Source organism: Hippocampus comes, unplaced genomic scaffold (genome assembly GCF_001891065.2).
Source record: "Hippocampus comes isolate QL1 unplaced genomic scaffold, H_comes_QL1_v1.1 scaffold132, whole genome shotgun sequence".
Taxonomy (NCBI): Eukaryota; Metazoa; Chordata; class Actinopteri; order Syngnathiformes; family Syngnathidae; genus Hippocampus; species Hippocampus comes.
Genome location: NW_017805467.1, coordinates 4,759,412 through 4,779,333, shown reverse-complemented (window position 1 = coordinate 4,779,333; position 19,922 = coordinate 4,759,412). Strand labels below are relative to the sequence as shown.

Below are 19,922 nucleotides of genomic sequence, written 5' to 3'. Positions count from 1 at the left end.
TTTGCGAACCACGGGCTCTCGTGGCCAAAACTATTAACGGCCTTGAAAAAAAAAAACAGTCAGCGAGAGAGAAACAAACAAAAAAAAAAAAGTCAGCGAGAGAGAAGCCCAACCCGAACAATGATTGACATTTTTAGGCCCGACCCGAAATTTGGGTCGGGCGGCCCGATCTTACTTATAGTGTACATGCATATATATATATATATATAAATTTTTCCGGAATTTTCAGGAAAGTCCACTTTCATCTCTGAGTATGTACAGTGGGTGGGGGTGGTGGGTATGGGAACCCTTTGGAATTTCTTAAATCACTGCATAAAAAATGGTCATAAAATGTCGCCTGATTTTTATCTAAGTCACAACTATATACAGTCTGTTTCAAATACTACCACACAAACTATCACGTTTTATGACATTCACAGGAAAGGGCCGAAAAATGAAGTGCACTATTTATGAGCTGGTTTACCCTCCTTATGGCAGCAATAACCTCCAAGGATGAACTTTGGACCATTCCTCTTTACAAAACCGAATTACTCTCTGAAGGTTAAGCCATGTCATCTAAATCAGGTCTGGTCAGGACTTTGAGTGGGCCATTTGTTCCTATTTTTCTTGTTATCATGTATGGTGGATTCAATGGCAGTTTGCGATCCTCTGAAAAAAACTAAAGCAGGTTTTCGATTGTTTGTGTGTTAGTTCAAGCAGACTGACTGTTTGTTTATTCTTGTGATTAACATGATCCTCACACCACATTTTTAAAACCAATCAATGCAGAACTTGAAGACATTCCAAAGGGTTCTCACACTATTTCCTTCACTGTATTGAAAAAGCAGGCCAATGAACACACAATCGGGTTATGTGATGGATGCGTAGATTTGGCATAACATGGAATCTGAAAAGTCCTTTTTGTGTTCTAGGTTCCACCAGTTTCCTCATATAGTGATTACAATTCCTACATGCAGACAGTCTCTCAGTATTACTCCCAGTCTGCAGCTACTCAGGCCTATCCCAGCAAGGTACTCACACATGCACCAGCCCGCCCAGAATTCGGTAAATGCTGCTGCCAAGGGTTAGGTTTTGCTATGCCTTGTTATGTTTTGTAATGTTGTACTTTCACTGATGCACTCTGTCATTTCAAACTATAACCACAACACATTTTCCTTATTCTTCCCACCATTTCCGCTAATCCGGTGTCGGGTCACAAGTGCAACAGCTTTCTCTGGGAAGGCCAGACTTCTCTCTCCAGCCACTTGGTCCAGCTCTTTTTGCAAGGCGTTCCTAGGCCAAGCCGGCAGCAATAGTCTCTCCAGCGTGTCCTGGGTTTTTCCCTGGGTCTCCTGCTGGTGGGGCATGCCTCACACCTCAACCATGGAGGTGTCCAGGAGGCATCGTAATCAGATGCTCGAGTCACCTCATCTGGCTCCTCTCAACATGGAGGAGAAGTAGCTCGACTCTGAGTTGATGGCCGAGCTTCTCATCCTATCACTAAGGGAGAGCCTGGATACCCTGTAGAGAAAACTCATTTTGGCCGCTTGTTCTTTGGGTCATGACTCACGGCTCTCATGACCGTAGGTGAAAGGTAGAAACGTAGTTCAACCGGAAAATCGAACGCTTCCCCTTTTGGCTCAGCTTCTTCTCCACCACAACAGACCGATTCAGCCTCACTGCAGACACTGCACCGATCCGCCTGTTGATCTCCCGCTCCATCATCCTCTCACTCGTGAACAAGACCCCAAGATACCTGAACTCCTCCACTTGGGGCAGGATCTCATCCCTAACTATACAAATTTGCGGAGCATCGAATCTGTCAGCCTGCGTCTTGATCAAATACATCAAAATGGCACACATGTGCCACAATTTAGACCTGGTTTTGGGTAGTCTAACATGTAATTGACTTTTTCCAACCACATAAGCAGACGTGTTAGGGGAGTGTAATAGAAAGCGCCCTCACGTTATTTATTTTTATGCCAAGCGCAGTCGATTTTCTGTGACCAAATTGTCACATGCATCGGGGTCCGTGCATCACAGTCTCAAACATGGTAGACTACACTTGCCCCATGACTAAAATGAAATTTTGCCTGTTTTATTTGACAACCGCATGGGAGTCTGTCTCCCAAAATAGGGCCCTAAAGTAGAGGAGATAATAGAATAATTAAGTATTCTTTTGAGCATTGGTGGGATACACAGTGTTTTTTGAAACAGGAAATGGATATGTGTAAGCCTCTCGGCGTGGCTCTGCATCCCGTCAACAATGGCGTGGCTCCTCCCCCCGCTGTCCTCCCAACTACTGCCATGCTGCCGGCCTACAGCACCCTGCCTCTGATGCCCGGTTTCCTTGGAGCGCCGCACCCAATAGCAGCCACGCCAAATGCCGTCACACATGCGCAAGCTGCCGCCACAGACTGGAATGCCTACTACTATGTGAGTAGAAAAGTAAAAGGGCAGCTTCTTTGAGTGAAAGCTCATGTCTGACTCAACTCTGGGATTCCGAATCAAAAACTCTTTATTGTCCCTTAAGCGGGTAGTGGAATAGAGGTTGACTTCCTAAAATAAACAATTAGTTTTGACACATTCAGTTTGCCCAAACATTCGACGTGCCATGGTACAAATTCATCTGGATTAAGGCCCATGACCCTTCTCACTTTGAGGAGAGCCTGCAGAGGAAGAAGAGAGCACACTGGAAAGAAACATGTTTGTTTGTTTCCCCACATTCATCCAGTGCTCGACACAAGAGCTTTACTCGGCTGAAATATTTCATCTTGCGGCGAGCGGCTGCTGGGTTTGCCCTGCTCCTGCATTTATATTAGTGAACATTATTATTTGGTGGCAATGGGGAAAAAAAAACAATTGGCGATTTTGACCTTTGTCACAAAACCATGGAATGGACAACCAGTACAATCTTTTATTTCAGCTATGCTGTACTGTCACACGAGGGCTTGCTTTAAAAAGTTACTCAGATTCTAAACCTGGGATTCTGGCATTTTATTTCCTTTTTTGTTAAAATGTTAACTTATAATTTTATCAGTTTCAACATTAACTATATTGTCTCTGTTTTGTGTCCAAATAAATATAGGATGAATATCATTAGCATATCATTGTATTCTGTTTTTATTTACGTTTACCACAACATCCCACCGTCCCTGGAATTGGGTTTTGTGCATGGAGTCTGTGCAGCAGATCGTCGGGCAAAGTCTGTTGATAAGGGACTGCAAGACGATCTGCACTTGTAGATAATGGAAGTTGGAGACCGCCTTCATCTGCCGGACGCACGTCTGCGTGATGAGGACAAACCCACCCTCTACCCCCAACTGGGAAGCAGCAAAAATCTTGACGTCATGATTCTTCTGGGTCCATTTCCTGACCTGATGATGATGCTACTTGTCACTAAAGTAATCGGCATTTGATGTTTCAAGTCAGAACAGCTGACAAGAGGAGAGAGAGCGATGGCTGATGAGATTAAGAGACAGGATGTGGAAACCCGAGCTCGGCAGCACTGTCTCAAGAGAGTTTTCCATTTGTTTGGACAGACCGCCTTTTGTGGCCTCGTCTCTCTCTCTGTGTTAGCCTTGCTCTTATCCTAAAGCACACACCAACCCAGCAAGTTTGCATTGTTGTCTCGTTCCTTTTCACTGAACTTCTCTCAGCTATTTTGTGCAATTGTTCGGAGCCCAAACTTCCTTCGTGTGCCTCCAACAGACAAACAATGTCAGTAATGTATAAATCACATCCAGCCAGCCGTCCATTTTCTATCTGCTGACTGTGAGAAGAGGTGGGGTACACCCTGGGCTGAGTGCCATTGCGGGGTGCGACGGCTCATTAAATCTTTTGGGGAAAAGTGTGATTTGTCCCCTTTTTTTTTTTTTTTTTTTTAGAATCCGACGCGAGGCCACAAGAGGGAGTACCCCCAGTTGGCGGTGCAAGAAGTGACACCATCAGATGGCGGCTACATCGGGCAGCATTCCCAAGGCCTCGGGGGGCAGTATGCTGACTATTTCAAGAGGAAGAGGCTCTAGATTGACAAGATCACTGGGGGTGGCGGGGGGGCTCACAGCTCCGTCTCGTGGTGGAATCTTTCACGCTGGATGCAGTTGAATGGTGCAAGTACACGTTTAGTCGTCTATCACAAACGCTAACGCTGTAGTCACATTGATGTAAATCCACTTCCAGGCCACTCGTGTAAAACAATCCAATCTAATGAAAAGCGTGCCTTCTTGTGCTTGCGTGACGACATGCGTCTGCGCACACTCGTCGTCTATTCAGCGCCTTTGACAACCTGGAAAGGTGGCGTGTCGGGATCTTTGTCAACCGAGAACCCCTGTACGGGTGGCAATCCATTGGGACGGTATTCGCTCAAATCCGCAGTCCCTCTTGAAGGTTTTTAATTGCCTACAAATGCCACAGGATGGTGGCAAAGCACTGCTTTTGTCTCAATAAAACGCCTAGGTGGCATTTAAGTAATACCTTTACGGCTTTGGTCTGAGCGTTGCAAAAAAATGGTTTTTTTTTCAGCAATGAATGGAATATAGTTGCCCCAAACAAATCCACCGGGAGTTGAATTTGTGAATGTCGAACGGCAAATGGGCAGATGCTCCCACGTGAACGCTTGCTTTTGTCCGGTACAAGCCTTAACCCTCCTTAATTTGTCGTCATTCTGCCCCGGTGTGGCAACTCAACTGATATTACTTTGGACGTGTGTGTACGGATGCGGGCTGTAGGCCAGCATGCTAACCAACTGGTCAAACAAACTAACAACGTTAAATTGAAACAGTCCGACAAGGGTGTGTCTGTTAGCGCTTTAACGTCTCTTCTTTTTCCTTCGACTGCTGTGTTACTCTTTTCTACATGGAACGCTGTTCCGTGTGCCTCTAAGTGTGCGTTTATGAAGTGTGCCTAAGCTGTATCTGTAGGAAGCGTCAGCCATTTTATACTCCCAACACATGGGAGGGGGGGCGGGGGGATACGTCAGGAAACAAGGCGTGGATGAAGAGTCCTGTTGACATACAAGAGCTTCTCACCATCAAAAGAGTGGACTGAAGTGAATGTCCAAATAGTCTGATAGTAAGCCATGTGTGACACGCAGCTCTGTATGAATTAATTACGGACGTTTGTCAGCTCTGTTGTGAGCACAACGTACCACAAGAACATGTAAATACAACGATTTCAAATCCACTTTGCTGTGTATTTGTAACAATGTTTTTGTAGTCCCTGCAAAAAAAGAAAAAAACAGATGTGCCCTATTTTTTATGGAATTGTACAAGTTCCCAATCTATGGGGGGGTACATAAATAAATATCCTGGTCTCATTTTCTTTCTTTGCAAGACTGGTATTTTATATTTTAAGGCTACGTTTGGGAGGCCCCTAACTAATTTCTTCACGATGGGTCAAAATTGACAGACTGAATGATTCCCAGTCCACTTGGCTGTTCTTTTTCAATCAAACATTTCTTGCAGGGGCTACACTCCATTGTCCAGCTTTTTTGTATCACTTGTGAAGCTTGTTACGGATATATCTCGCGACTGCAACAGTAGAACACTCGCCTTTCCAGTTGGATTTGTGGAACGTTTAATCCAAATGTTTTGCATAATCACACACAACACGGCACATTTTCTTTGTACCAGTTTCGGAATTTGAAAAAGGAATGTTCTCACGATGAGGACAAATTACAGCGCGTAGTCCTAACAGCCTCTCAGTGTGGTGAACACACCGGTGCTGCAATGAGAGAGGTTTGCTGGGTTTTGTTGCCATCACCACTCACCTTCCGTTGGTCTTCGATTACAAAAGCACATAAGAGCGTGAATCTATTTTCTTTAGTCCCAAAAAACATTGTCTGACAATATATTTTTTTTTTACTTGTCAATATCAGTTTTCCGTATCAAAAAAAAAATTCGATCAAACTTTAGTTGATGAGGGCTTGCTATTTTAGTATTACTGCTTGGTTTGGCAATAACTAAATCGCTTACTGCTGTTGAATGTATAATAATCCTTTTCACAAAGACTGTTTGGGCCACGCTGAAAAGAAAAAGACAGAATAATGTTTAAAAAAACATGAGATGTAACAAGTGTAAGGTCAAGAAAAAAGTCAACCTTACGTATGTCATTGAAGGAGGGATTTCAAAATCCCCACACAACATGAACGTGATATTCCTTGTGTTCACAGTTATGTTTATACGAGAGCAATATTGCTACTTAAGTTGCACAATTATTACTTTATACATGCAGTTGTGACTACATTTAGATATTTTTGGACTAGCCTTGTAAAAAAAAAATGTGTTAGGTATTTTTTTCTCTTGTGTAATTTTGTATGATACAATTCAGACTTTATTTGCATAATTGTTGTTTTCAGTGGTACCCTAATACTCCTCAATATATTCTTGCAAATAATAGATTTTTTTTTTTAAATTGTTCTCTATTGTTGGGTGGAATTCTTGTGCTGCACTTGCATCGCATTGGCAACACTTTAAAAAGCAATAGCAGATGAGCTTGTTCACCTTTTTTGAGGGTCACTGGGCTAATATGACGTGTTCTTCCATGACACCATTCTCTTTTTCGCCCAATCTGCTCTATCTAGTCTTGTGATGTCATCATGCTTAGTGTACTATGCACCACGTAATTCACTTTCGAGTACATATTTCTATTGAGTACTGCATTGCCCATTTCTGTAATCAACTTCTATGTTGCCGAAACACTTCTGGACTTAACTGTATGTATGTGCATCATCTTCCAGTTTATTGAAATATGTCACGGCATAGATGTGCCCATCCAAGGGAGAGGTGTTTCAAATAGTTTGACCACCCAGCGCTCGCTCATCCAAGAGCCCCCCCCATACATGTATGTGGCTCTGATGATGAGTCTGCGAACTGCCGAGTCAGCGGGCTGGAATCTGCTGTCTCGACGCTGCTTTCGCCAGTCATCTGTGAGTTATTGGGAGCGTTGCAGCATGGTCAGCCCTTTCTGTCAATGTTGTGACCAATCTCTTTTCCATTGTCTGTTGCCGGGGTGGGGAACGGAAAGCGACATCAGTTGATCGGGCCTTACCGTGCAATTTTCAAAACACACCAATCTCGCAGGACCCATTCCTGTTATTCACCCTATGGCGCAAGACCAACACTGTTCTAGAATCTTTGATTTCTTTGTTATTGAATCAAAATGATTTCTCAATATTCCTAGGACCTGGAAAAAAGTCTTACGTTTTCACACATCTCAGTGGCCCTCAAATGCGTTTTTGGGAAAAAAAAAAGTTCCCCATCTGCTTGCTGTACTGAATTGTAACTGGGCCTTTTAAATCCGATAGATTTGTTTCAATATAGATGAGAGCCCGTGCCCCCGAATGTACCCCGCAAAATTATTTTCATACTCATGGAATGTATTGTTTTCTTTAACCATGATTGCTTCTGTATTCATTTTCATGTCTGCGATTGCATTCTCTTGGTTGCAGAAATGAAGCGTATTGCAAAAGTACCAGTATGTCTACTAAGATACATTGGTCAGATAGGGCTGGCCATACAGTAAACAACTGTGTGATACTTAACCCTCGTGGCATGCAATTTATCGTTTCTTTACAAGAATATGTTCTGTGCAGCCCCACTTGTCAAAACATGGCATTCTAATATTGCATTTGTGGAATGAGTGAGGAGTATAATCCACCTGTTTTTGTCTTTCTCAGGGGGCAGCCATTTTGCCATTTGCTGTAGACTGAACATGACATCGCAGTTGCTTGGTAACAACCACTTATGGCTCAGCTTCAGAAAACAGGTAAACTGTGAGTGGTTGATACCTGAGCGCCGAGCAGCTGTGATGTCATTTTCAGTTGACAGAAAGGGGCAAAATGGCCGCCCTCTGGATTTTGCTGCTTAATTCATTCTACAAATGCAATATGAATCAGAAAGCAGTGCTTGGACAAGTTGATATATTATTGTAAAGAAAATTTTGGGGTTGACTTCCCCTTTAATACCATAATTAGTGCTCATGACTTTAGATGAGGAATAGAATGTCTGTGATTCACGCTTTGTAAATCTAAGGCCTTTATTTATTCGAGATTTGATATACAGTATATAGATTGTTTGTTATATCTTGGTGAATGCATATGTGTGTGCGGGGGGGGGGCATCTGACCCCCCCCCCCCCACACACACACACACAGTGTACCTGTATATCTTGAAGTTAGTTAATGACATAGCCTTTGGAAAGACAAAGAAGACAGTGATTTTATTTCTTTTCCCACTGTATAACTATGGATGTTTTATGTCCCATATGTTAGACTGTTTTTTTTGTTTTTTATTTTTGCTTTCATGAGGAATTGTCTTTTACATTCCTAATTAAAATGTGGACTCAAGTGTGTCCTTTTTTTTTCTTTCTGTTACATAGATACAATAAAAGCCTTGCTGAGAGCCTCTCACATACAGAGTGAAATGGTAAAGTAAAAGGGAAATACAATTACAGATATAAATGTGAAATAATTGTTTAAAATACATTTCAACTGAGAATGCCCTGTAAATTAACTAAATAGGTAAGGTGCAACTATCAGTACTACAATACGAATACACTTTTTGGGTTTTTGTTGTTTTTTTGAAAAAATAACTGTCAAATCTCAGGCTAGCGCAGTCGAAGGAAGAAGTGCGACCGATGTATACCTGCCACTCATTAGCAAACCATATCAATGACTTTTCAACTTTTGAAGACTACGTCATCAGCTCAGGTGCATAATCCTTAAAGGATAAATCAGTGGTGATTTTTTTTTTTTGAGAGAGAGAGTGTGTGCTGTGTGTGTGTGTGTGTGTGTTGGGTTTGGGGGGGTTCATCTGCAATGTGGGTCGGCCCAACTTGATAAAATTGCTCCACCAACCATTGTGCTGCGCACGAGTCCAAGGCGCAGGGGCGCTCCTTCAGATAAAAGTGTGGCATTTGGAATTAAGCCAAAATAAAAACATCCATCCAACCATGCAAAATGGCTTGACGGGAGTCACACGATGGGATCGTTGAGATGCCGCAGATTATCACATTGGTGCATACGAGAGGAGGGCACACGTAACAGAAGTGCGATCATATTAATTAGTAGCGAGCAGTGCGTCCAGCGTATGATCAAGGTGCTAATATGGGCTGACGTCTTATTCGGGAGAGCCGAGCTGCTGCCGCATGTTGCTTAGCTCGTCGATGAGCTGCTTGAAGGTGATCCTTCTCTCGGGGGTGTGCTCCCAGCACTTTTGCATCAACTCGTACATCTGCGGTGACAGACACACAATAGTACAGTGCACTTACTCATCGGCACTGTCACACGGACATGGAACGCTGTTTATGCCACAATCTTTGACACGCAGCTTGAGGACAACTCACCACACTCATGGATTGACTACTGCCACGAGTGGCTTCAGATCAGATAAATGTTCAACAAGCCATTTGAGCATGTAATCAACATCCTCAACCTTAATTTAAGGTCTACTGTATGTACGAGTATGCGCTTTGTCCTGACGAATAAAACAACTCCCATTGCTACAATTGAGGCAAAGCTGTGCGACTCGTCGTAGACAGTCGATGTGTAGTAGTGGAGTATTACGAGCAGAATACAGTAACGCAAGGTAGGGGAGTTTCATGTCACTTGTAAAACGAGGAGCACACAGTTGTCGAGTGCAGTACTAGTATATTGACCTAACACATACGTGAATATTGTGTATGTCCAAAAAGCTTTTGCTTGATCGAAGAGGACTACTATTGCCTGAAACATGCCTACTGGTTGGGCCTAGTTTTGTCAACATTTTAATTACCCGTTCTTACTCTTAGTCAAGCATCATTTGCCGCAATATAAAGCTTAGCCTACTCGATTGTTGTGACAGTAACTATTTGGATGAATACATTTCTAGGCTATATATGTGAAACAATCAAAGGGAAAAACCGGGCGTGCCGCCTGATGACGTATTCTTACATCCACCACACCTCGTTTGTGATTGCCCAATGTTATAGCCATTAACTATGGACCCCCTCAAACACATTTACCACAGCAAAAAATGTGATTCAGATTAAGATTCAAATTAAATGAATGCAAATGAAACGTACTGTATATAATTCTGATTCAGTTTTTCACTGCACTTATTCAAGTTCAGTGATTCAAATCCAAACATAAATTGGACAGATTCATTTTCGGGTGGCACATATTTCAGTCCATAGGGGTTTGTTGACCTACGAAGATTGCGACATAAATGGCGGCAGGCGTAAATGAGGACGCTTTCCAATATTTACCACATATGCAGCTTTCAAATATCTATGCAAAATCATTTGAATGTTGGAAGGCAAAACTTAAGTGTCTTACGGGTTCAGGGCAGCCATCGGGTTGTGGTAATCTTTTGCCCTCCTCCAGCGCGTGGAGCAAATGAACAATGATCATCTGACCATGGGAGGAACCGATCATCTTGGAGAACAGCTGCAGAAGAAAAAGAAGGTACTCAAGTACAGTCCAGTAGAAACTGTCAATCGCATATAAAAGACAAACCTGACATTTTGACCAAATACAATGTACGTTTATCTCCCTCAAAAATCCAGGGATAGGGACTGAGCCCTGCTGCAAAAACATGCATACGGCCTCTAAAAATCCTTTCAGCCAAAAACTCACCCACAGCATTTGTGCTTGTACTCAGGCTACAGCCTTGTCTCATTTAACGCTTTGACACCGCCTGGTTGCAAGGAATTATGTTGAAGTGAGTTGAGGAGCCTCATATAGTGATTTACTGCCGTATTCTCTCTTTAGGCGTTATTAAAAAAAAAAAAAAAGTTTGTGTGTGTATAAAAAGAGAAAGAAAGAAATTTATGTGCATGCGTAAGTTTGTGCGTGGCTGTACAGTGGTCTGAAAAAGTATGCGAGCCATTTGGATTTTTTTCAATTTCTGCATGAGTTGGCCATTGAATGTTAGATTTAAATCACAAGAGTAAACAAAGTCTGTTCAGACTAACGCTACACAAATAATTGTTATGTTTGCATATTTTTATAGAGCATAACATGTAAAGATTGACAAGACATGGAGGGGGGAAAAAAGTAAATCCATGGATTTAGCTACTGGTCTCGCTTCCTTTGGCAGCAATAAGTTGAACCAAATGTTTCTTGTAGTTGCAGATCAGATGTGCACAACAATCAGAATGAATTTTGGACCATTTGGCTTTACTTAGCAGGACTCCTGGACTGACTGCTGTGAATCGCTCTCTCTTGACGTGACATCGCAATCTCAATCGGGTTGAGGTCAGGACTTTGACTGGGCCCCTCCAATCACATATTTTCTTCTTCTGAAGCCATTCCATTGTCAGTTGTTGTCTGTGTTTTGGTTCATTGTCCTGTTGGAAAACCCGTGCTCTTCTGTTGGACAGATGGCCTCGATTCTTCAGAAATATAGCTTGATAAACTTGTGAAATCATTAGATGACAGCAAACTACCCAGCCCAGGCCCTGAAGTGGTAAAGCAAACCACGATAGTTCCTCCATCATGCTTCACAGCTGGATTTGATGTTGGTGTGCTGGGCCATTTTTCCTCCACACATTGTGTGTTCCTCCCAAACAATTCCACTTTGATTTCATCTGTACACAGAATTTTTGCCAGTAGTGCTGTGGATCGTACAAGTGCTCTTTAGCATGCTTCAAATGTGTAGCATATTTTATTTTTCAAGGCAGCAACAGCTTCTTCTTCCACTGTGTTTCCCACATGGACTTCATTTCTATGTAACGTTTGATGTACGGTAGATTTGTCAACAGTGATGTTGGCATGTGCCGGTGATTTCTGAAAGTCAGTTACTGCTGGGGTTATTTTTACCTCATTTTGAGCATTCTACCCCCGCAGTCACCTTGAAAAGACAGGCACTCCTTGGAAGAAAAATGTGTGCTGAACAATTTGTCCTGTGATTGTAAGTTATTTTCAATTAGAAAAAAACACATTGTGTGGTATTGAAGCAGACTGTTAGTTTGTTCTTGTGATTTAAATAAAGCGCAGATCACATTTTATGTTAAATTTCGGCAAGGAATTCCAAAGGGTTCACATAGTCTTTGCTCCAACTCTAAGAGTTAAGCAATTGAAGCCAACCATGAGAAAATCCACGCATGTAGAGAAGAGCGTGTTTTCTTTCTTTTGGGATACATTATGTAAATAATGCAATATTGTGATATTTGTTAAAAAAAAAAAAAAACAATTATAGAGGACAAGCGCTGACTTTTTTTTTTGTTTACTTCCTACTGTTTGGAACATGTTGCTGCATATTGATGTACTTTACTTTTTTTTTTTTGCTTTTCATTCGAAACATTTCATGTTCTGTGTTTACAATTGTTCATTAAACATTGGGGTGTCAATTATGCGCACATGCTCACTATCGGCTAGGGTTCAGTCCCTGTAACCCGCAAATAGAGGAAGGGGACACTGTGTAGCTTGGCACCAAGACAGGACTTTTAGTGCCATCTTGTGGTATCTTAGTGCATATCAGAGAACATCAAAATCATGAATTGGGAAGTTTTTCAGCGAATAATGGAGGATAGGTTCCCTTGCAAAAAAAATATATATACCAGCAAACTGAGTGAATTTACAAAAATACAGGGAACGCTGTTATATTGAGCACACCTTTGCAACCTAATGAGATCCACGAGCTGTATCAAAATGTTGATTGTACCACATTTGATGTACACCACCAGATATTTAAGAAAAGGTTTCTATTCAGCAATATGATTATGACATCAGCAGCAGCATCACAGATCAATTCTATTCAATGTTTTAAAATTTTCAAAAGGAAAGCATGCCACTAAAATCACACCTGAATATAACTCCAGACATTGAATCTTTATCATTAAAGTTTTCTTTTTTTTGGGGGGGGGGGGGTTCACATAAGCTCATTACTTTTACATTACAGTGCGTTTTAAGCTTGTGTTATCATTAGAAATACTTAATATATACTTAAGTTCATAAAAGGTCTTATGATTGTGAAGAATTCAATGTGCGTTATTTCCTAGGCGAGGGCAAGAACAGATTGGGTTCGACCACAAAGCTTTCATAAGAGCGCCAGGACATGTGTAATTGTGAGCACCTGCATGGGGGCCTTGATGGGGTCACAGTAGGTGAGGAGCTCATACATGGTCACCCCAAAAGACCAAACATCTGAGGCAAGGTAGAACTTGCAGTGAGTCAGGCATTCCGGAGCATACCTGAGGCACACAAACACAGGAGAGAGACTAGAATTACTACGCCGGTTGTAAGGGTACATACAATAAGCACAATGTGACTTGAGCTGTAAAGAAACGGCTCTAAACTGGCGTTAGACGTGGGCCCGCATTTCGTAACTGATGCTCGCAATGCATTTTTTATGGAATTGAGAACAAAGACAGTTTAGTGTTCAAAAAATAACCCAACTCCACATGCTGAGAGGAATAAAATGCTTTTCAGAGCACTTTATGAAGAAACTAAGGAAAACCATGACATGCATGCACAAAAATGAATAAAGTAAAATAAAATGCACGAAATACAAGCCACAAAATGTCACTCATATTTTGACATCGATCTCATCTTTTCAGGCAAGTCCCTTACCCATGTAGAAATATGTTGGCGTATATGGAAACTGGGTATAGTACAGGGGGGTACCAAATACCCAAAAGTACCATTACACCAAAAGTAATACAGTTTCTGACACACACTTGTTATTTTCCATATAAAAGGCAAATGTGACCTGGGAAGCACATTTAACATTTCACCAAGAATGGGGTCCACTGTTTAGGGCGGGAGTTCCGCTCCTGTGCTTACGATGTTTGCCGAATTTGTCGTAATGCACCGTGGTCGATCACTAAGCTTCACAATAGTAAAGTGAAAGTCATCGTTATTTTAGTTGGGAAAACACAGCTAGGTCATAAGCATAAGACAATCCAGTAAAAAAAAAAAAAAACAGCAATATAGCATGCCTTCTTATGTCACATATTCGTTGGTGACATCAAAAGATGCATGTCAATACAATAAATCCCTCTGTACGTGTTTCCTAGCTGTCTACAACTCAGACAAAACTGGTCCAAAACCCACTCTTGAGTCCCAACCACCAGATGAGACTCACTAACGTAAAAGATACCCAGTAAAATGAGGTCTTTCTTGACACAACTTTTCAGATGTTGTTCTTCAATTATTTACCAGTAAATCGGGCTGTCATTGTCATCCTTGACCGTGTAATAGACTTCGTTGTTCTTTATGCTTTTGGTCAAGCCAAAGTCGCCGATCTTCACCGTCCGCTCATTCTCCACCAGCACGTTTCGGGCAGCCAGGTCACGGTGGATGTAATTTTGTGATCCCAGGTAGTCCATTCCCTAAAAAAACAAGGTGATATTAGTCACTCCACTGGCAAGTGGTGAAAACAGAGAGCTCATTGACAAAATGCTCCCAAACTGAATTTATACTGCACAATTGCCAACGCTGTTGAGTAAATTCCACCTAAGTGTGGATCATCCACAATTGGTTTTGTTTTTCTGCTCCCAAATCAGTGGTGCCAGTTACCTACCCGGCAGATTTGAGTGGCATAGCTGAGCAGGGTGCTGAGACTGATCTTGCTTTTGTTGTCGGGCAGGTAATCTTTCAAACTTCCCAAAGGAAGGAACTCCATGATCAGCTTGGTGGCCCGACCACCTGCTCGCACACAAATGAAGATAGAGATGCCAAGTTAGCAGCACTAATGAGGCTTCTAATGTTGAGAGACTGTGATATAATGTAATTCTCACACACTTTCCTAACAAATACTGTAGGCGAAAGATTTTTCTTTATTTTGCCTTCTTTTATTGTCTATTTGCAGACACATAACTGCACTAATTTTCATGCGTTTGCATCAAGGGTACACATAAATTCAGATTACAAACTGAATCACGATAAAGGCAAAAAAACAATACAATTGCCAAAGTTAACTGCTCCTTCTCAGATCGTCATCAGTTCTTCATTTAGATGTGAATGCAGTATTGTCTGTGTTTATTGCTTACCCTCCTCCAGGCAAATGCCCTTGTACTTGACAATGTTTTCATGGTAGAGGGCCTTCAGTATATTAATTTCACTTGAGAGATTGTTGCCTTTCTCTTGTCCATTCTCGGGCTTAAGCGACTTCACGGCCACTAGTTCGCCAGTTCGATCTCCTCGGGGATCATAGCGACACAGCTCCACCCTCCCAAAGTGGCCCTTCAGTAAGATGGAGTGAAGTCATTAATTATACCGTCTCGAGCTACTACATTTGGTACACCTGCACAATCTAATGGGACTAAATACACAAACAATAAACTATTACCCTAAAAAGACAGTACCATACTCATTTTCTAGGGTTTTAATGACCACATTTAGTTATATTAGGGGATATATTAGAAATATATAAAAGTTTGTGCAAATTACATGAATAATAATGAACATATACTATTGTTAATCAAATACCTTTCTGAACTTAGCAGTACTGTCTTTTCAAAGGCAGAATGGTTGACTTCAGATAAATATTAATGGTTACTCATCTGATTCTGCCCGTTAGTGTGAGACTAAAATAATCCAACATTATAAAACAGCAATGAGTGCTCACCTGTCCCAGATCTCTGATGCTCTTCAGAAATCTCTTTTCAAACACAGTTGGGTCCACTTCAGGAGCAGGCTGTGGTTTGATTGATGGATCTATAGGAGAAAAAGAAGCACAATCCTCGTTACAATATACCTGTAATTGCTCAAGTGAGTGACATTTCAGCACAAAGGCCTCCAGGTTATCCAATTTATTTTTGCATTCGGAATCAGATATTATCAGATCAGAAACAGGCCAAAGTGAATAAAAATCACGATATGAATCTAATATCTGTCAATGCGAGTGTGGTAGACAGATTTGATCTCCCCCGACAACACACCCACATCTACCTAAACAAAAATAGTGAATGAAAACAGTGATATCAGATAGGTCACCTCACCAGACATGTACAGTGGTACCTCTAGTTACGAACTTCTCTTCATACGAAATTTTCAAGTTAACGAAACGTCTCAACAGGAAAATATTGCCTCTTGTTACGAAACAAATGTCAAGATACAAATGATAATAATACAGTATGGGCTGCTACTCGCCGCTCTGAGTTTCGTGAACGCAACATACTTATAGCTGCTCCGCCATTGGCTACAACCGAGCATCATCCTGGCATCCCATTGGCTAAGAGGGACTTCTACCGTATGTGTCTGTGTGTGTAGATAGAGAGATATGTGTCTATGCAGTGTCCTCGTCATTCGTCTCACATGCCCTGAGGTGTTACGATAGTTTTATGTAAATGTGAATCACCCACAAAAAGTGTTCACCAGTCGGGCGACCGCTCACTATGCTCATGTTTGCCTTGGACATTTTCCAAGGATTGTTAAAGCCGACAAAAGCAAAGATCCTTGGATCAGTTCTTTATAAAACGCCAGGCAAAAACCACTTCTGAGAGAGAACATGGACTAAAGAGGGAAAAAAACGATGAGGACGCAGTTAAAAGTTTAATGACCATAATTTTTATTCTTGAATCTTTTCTGTTTTTTACATGATGTACAACTCTCATTTATTGTGCAATAATCTAATTATAACATGTACCGTAATTTCCGGACTATAAGCCGCGACTTTTGTCACACGCTTTCAACTCTGCGGCTTATATAAAGACTTTTCTAACGGCCGCCTGTGTACCGTCTTTCTTTGTAAATATCTCATGTTACAATATGGGCACCTGCGGCTTATACACCGGTGCGGCTTATGTGTGTACAAAATATTTTTTTCCTTTAAAAATGTATTGGTGCGGCTTATAATGAGGTGCGGTCTATAGTCCAGAAATTACGGTACTTATGTCTGAATTTTGGGGGGGCTTGGAACGAATTAGAGCATTTAAATGGAAAACGCGACTCTACTTATAAAATTTTCTAGTTAAGAAATGTTTCCAGAACCAATTAATTTCGTAAGTAGAGGGACCACTGTACGTCAATACACACACACACACACACACACACACACACACACACACACACACATATATATGTATGCACATATAGGCTCAGCTTATATGTGCATTAAAAAAAAAAAAGCCACACCACCAGCACCAAATTAATAACAATAAAAATCAGGGGGAGACGACGACTGTCTCTGTATGCCCAGCTCCAAATGGGCCGTGGCACAATTGGTGCTTGGGGACCACTGAATTATAGAGTATAGTCTTACTTTGTTCTTCCAGTTTGTCAATGTCTCTAACAATTGCCCTGAAGAAAGGTCTCTTCTTTGGGTCATAGTTCATGCAGTGGATCATCAGTTCAGCCAACTCTCTGTAGTCGGGGGTCGCAAGCTGGCACTCAGTTTCATAAAACCTCTCCTTCTGCTCAAAGCAAAATTTCATATGGTGAATGCAGTCGGGTGAGTTTGAGATGGAAGACAAAAGAGAGCTAGTGAATTGCAGACAGCTCGCATCCCTACCTCTGTGAGCTTCTTTTCTTTCAGTGGCTCCTCTCCATCATAACAAATCTCCCATAGGGTGGTCCCAAAGCCCCACTTGTCAGCTGCAACACTCAGGGAAGACACATTCTTCACACACTCAGGTGCAATCCAGGGTATGCGATGAACACACTCTGCAGAGAAAAAGCAAACAGTCAATATCCACAGAGCAACAAAATAAATCAAAGTAACCCACACATTTTCTTAACTAGGCAACAGTGCACACATTACCACTTGACAAAGTCACTGACCTGTCCACAAATATGCAAAAATTATATTAACTATTATTTAAAATCAAACAGCCATAAAATAACAAATCAACATTAAACTACCGGAACATAATTTGATTGTTTTCAACATGCTGGAAATAATTATCTGGCCACCATCGTGGTTACTTTTGCATAATCCATATCAAAATAGCTATATGCCAGTATACATACAGTACATAACAAATATGTATTTGACGTGCAATCATTGCTTTACCTGTTGTAATGCATTCATTCCAATTCTATACATAATGCAAAAATGATCAATGTCTTTCCAGTGGACACACTATCCCGAGACGAAGAAAATCGAGTTCTGATAATAAAGAGCGAGCTGGCGATCACGATGAAACGTGCAGACAAAGCGTTTTATTAAAGCATTCCATTTACCATAGACGTTGAGATATAACATACTACAAATGAGAGCAAAGTTATTTTCTATATTCAAATTAAGGATAAGTGTAAGGATAAATTTTAGAAGAAATCCTGCCGTCTCATCTTGCCTTGCATTTTTGACCTACTAGAATAGCTTGAAAACAGGCGTCAAGGGGATTTTCAAGCGAAATTATTTTGCAATAATTGAAAGGAGGAAAATCTGTGTGGCATCGGACCTTTGAACTGTGACCACATGAAAATGCATATTGGTGCAATTTTAGTTTTACTTGCCGCTGACTCAACAAAAGAGAAGGAAAAAGTGGTTACAAAGCATTTTGGTTACATTATTTGTAAGACATATACCCTCTCTTGTGAGCACAGTGATGGGGATTCCTGGGTCACTGAGCTTGATAAAGGGCCCTCCTTGATCAGCATCCAGTCCACCTCGAGCTAGCAAGATGTTTTTCGCACACACGAAGCCATGGACCAACTTTTTGTCCTCCTATATGTTCAAATGAAAATTATGTTTAAAACTGCACAGGTACATACATGGACTGTATTTAACGTGCTTAAAAGGGAACTTGAGTAAAAAATAATAATTGCAATAATATGTTGAATGTACCCCAACTAGTCTAAACTCTGATTTATATTGCGTTGGTGAAATAAGAAATAAGCATATCAATCAAGCCATTTCCCCCATCAAAGTGCCCTTGGACCAAACCTAGAAAACAGGTGAGCTGTTACGTATTATTGCAAAGAAAATATTTGAGTTCCCCATTCAAAGTATCTTTCTCACCAAATAGCTGAGAGCTGAGGCCAGCTGCTTGGCCACCTGGAATTTCCAAGCTGTGCTAAGTGGGTTTTGTTGTCTCCTCATGAACAAATCCAGTGGTCCGAGTGTCACAAACTCTTCCACAATGATATCTGCCACAAAGAAAAACAGTCTTGCCACAGAGTGCTCTTCCACAACACACATTATTCTTGTAACTCATAATATGCACTTACTCTCCAGATGGCGAACACACACTCCATAGAGCAAAACAATGTGCTTATGGGAGACTTGCCGCATCATACTTGCTGTTTCAAAGAAGGCCTGCAAACAATAAGACAAATTAGACTAAAAAGTATCTTGCACGCATTATATATTGTGGCTGATGCCCCACTGACGTGGACCCCCCACAAGAAGTGTATTACAAAGTATTAATGTGAGCGTGAATCTCACCAGGGAAATATCTCTGTGTCCTAAACCCAGCACTTTGAGCACCACCTTATACTCTTGGAAGGATCCGTAACCTGCATCGTCATCATTCTTTATCTTCAGCGTGCCGGAGTATATGTTCGTTCTTGTGCCGAGACCAAGATGCTCCTCCTAGTGCACAGTGGGGAAACCAAAGCATTGAGCGTAAGCATGCAGTACACAAAAGCGCCCCCCAGGAATCTGCAGAGAACAATCCTATTTCTGCAGAGAGCAAATCTTGATTCCGCAGCTTGAAAGTTGATTTTCCGCAGGCAATAAGAAAATGACAGCAAATTACTGTACTCAGTGATGGCAATGGCGAGTGATGAAAAAAGCGGAAAGGGGCGTGGCCTGGTCATGGCGGGGCCTGGACGGGGCGTGGCCTGGACGGGGGCGTGGTTACTTACAAAAGTGGCACTAAACATGCTAAAGATGAAGTGTATTGAATTTACACACTATTTGAAACTTGAACAGAAAAAAATCCCAAGATTGCCACTATTCTTTCAAGTGAAAATTTGTGCAATTTTGCTTATGCATTCCTGGTGAGCACCAATATGTAACTTCAAATTTGCTGCTCAAAATCAAAACTAAAAAAGGAAACACATTCCCTGCCATA

At 41.5% G+C, this 19,922-nt stretch overlaps 2 protein-coding genes across 4 annotated transcripts in view; one reads left to right on the top strand and one right to left on the bottom strand.

Annotated features, from left to right (window-relative positions):
* The window catches only part of raver2 (ribonucleoprotein, PTB-binding 2), a 48,090-nt gene extending 42,867 nt beyond the window's left edge, over positions 1-5,223 (top strand). The window contains exons 14-16 of the mRNA XM_019875178.1: positions 912-1,010; positions 2,197-2,415; positions 3,867-5,223. Coding sequence (XP_019730737.1) covers positions 912-1,010; positions 2,197-2,415; positions 3,867-4,007 — 459 coding nt within the window. The 3' untranslated portion in view covers positions 4,008-5,223. The remainder of the gene's footprint in view (positions 1-911; positions 1,011-2,196; positions 2,416-3,866) is intronic.
* Positions 5,224-8,177: 2,954 nt separating this feature from the next.
* Positions 8,178-19,922, bottom strand: part of jak1 (Janus kinase 1) — a 48,429-nt gene continuing 36,684 nt past the window's right edge. For all 3 annotated transcript variants that reach the window (XM_019875176.1, XM_019875177.1, XM_019875175.1), the window contains 13 exons: positions 19,292-19,438; positions 19,075-19,162; positions 18,866-18,993; positions 18,433-18,571; positions 17,414-17,565; positions 17,165-17,315; positions 15,530-15,618; positions 14,952-15,144; positions 14,483-14,607; positions 14,119-14,291; positions 13,034-13,151; positions 10,294-10,404; positions 8,178-9,211 (listed from right to left, as the gene is read on the bottom strand). In XM_019875176.1, the coding sequence (XP_019730735.1) occupies positions 9,098-9,211; positions 10,294-10,404; positions 13,034-13,151; positions 14,119-14,291; positions 14,483-14,607; positions 14,952-15,144; positions 15,530-15,618; positions 17,165-17,315; positions 17,414-17,565; positions 18,433-18,571; positions 18,866-18,993; positions 19,075-19,162; positions 19,292-19,438 (1,728 nt within the window). In that variant the 3' untranslated portion in view covers positions 8,178-9,097. The remainder of the gene's footprint in view (positions 9,212-10,293; positions 10,405-13,033; positions 13,152-14,118; positions 14,292-14,482; positions 14,608-14,951; positions 15,145-15,529; positions 15,619-17,164; positions 17,316-17,413; positions 17,566-18,432; positions 18,572-18,865; positions 18,994-19,074; positions 19,163-19,291; positions 19,439-19,922) is intronic.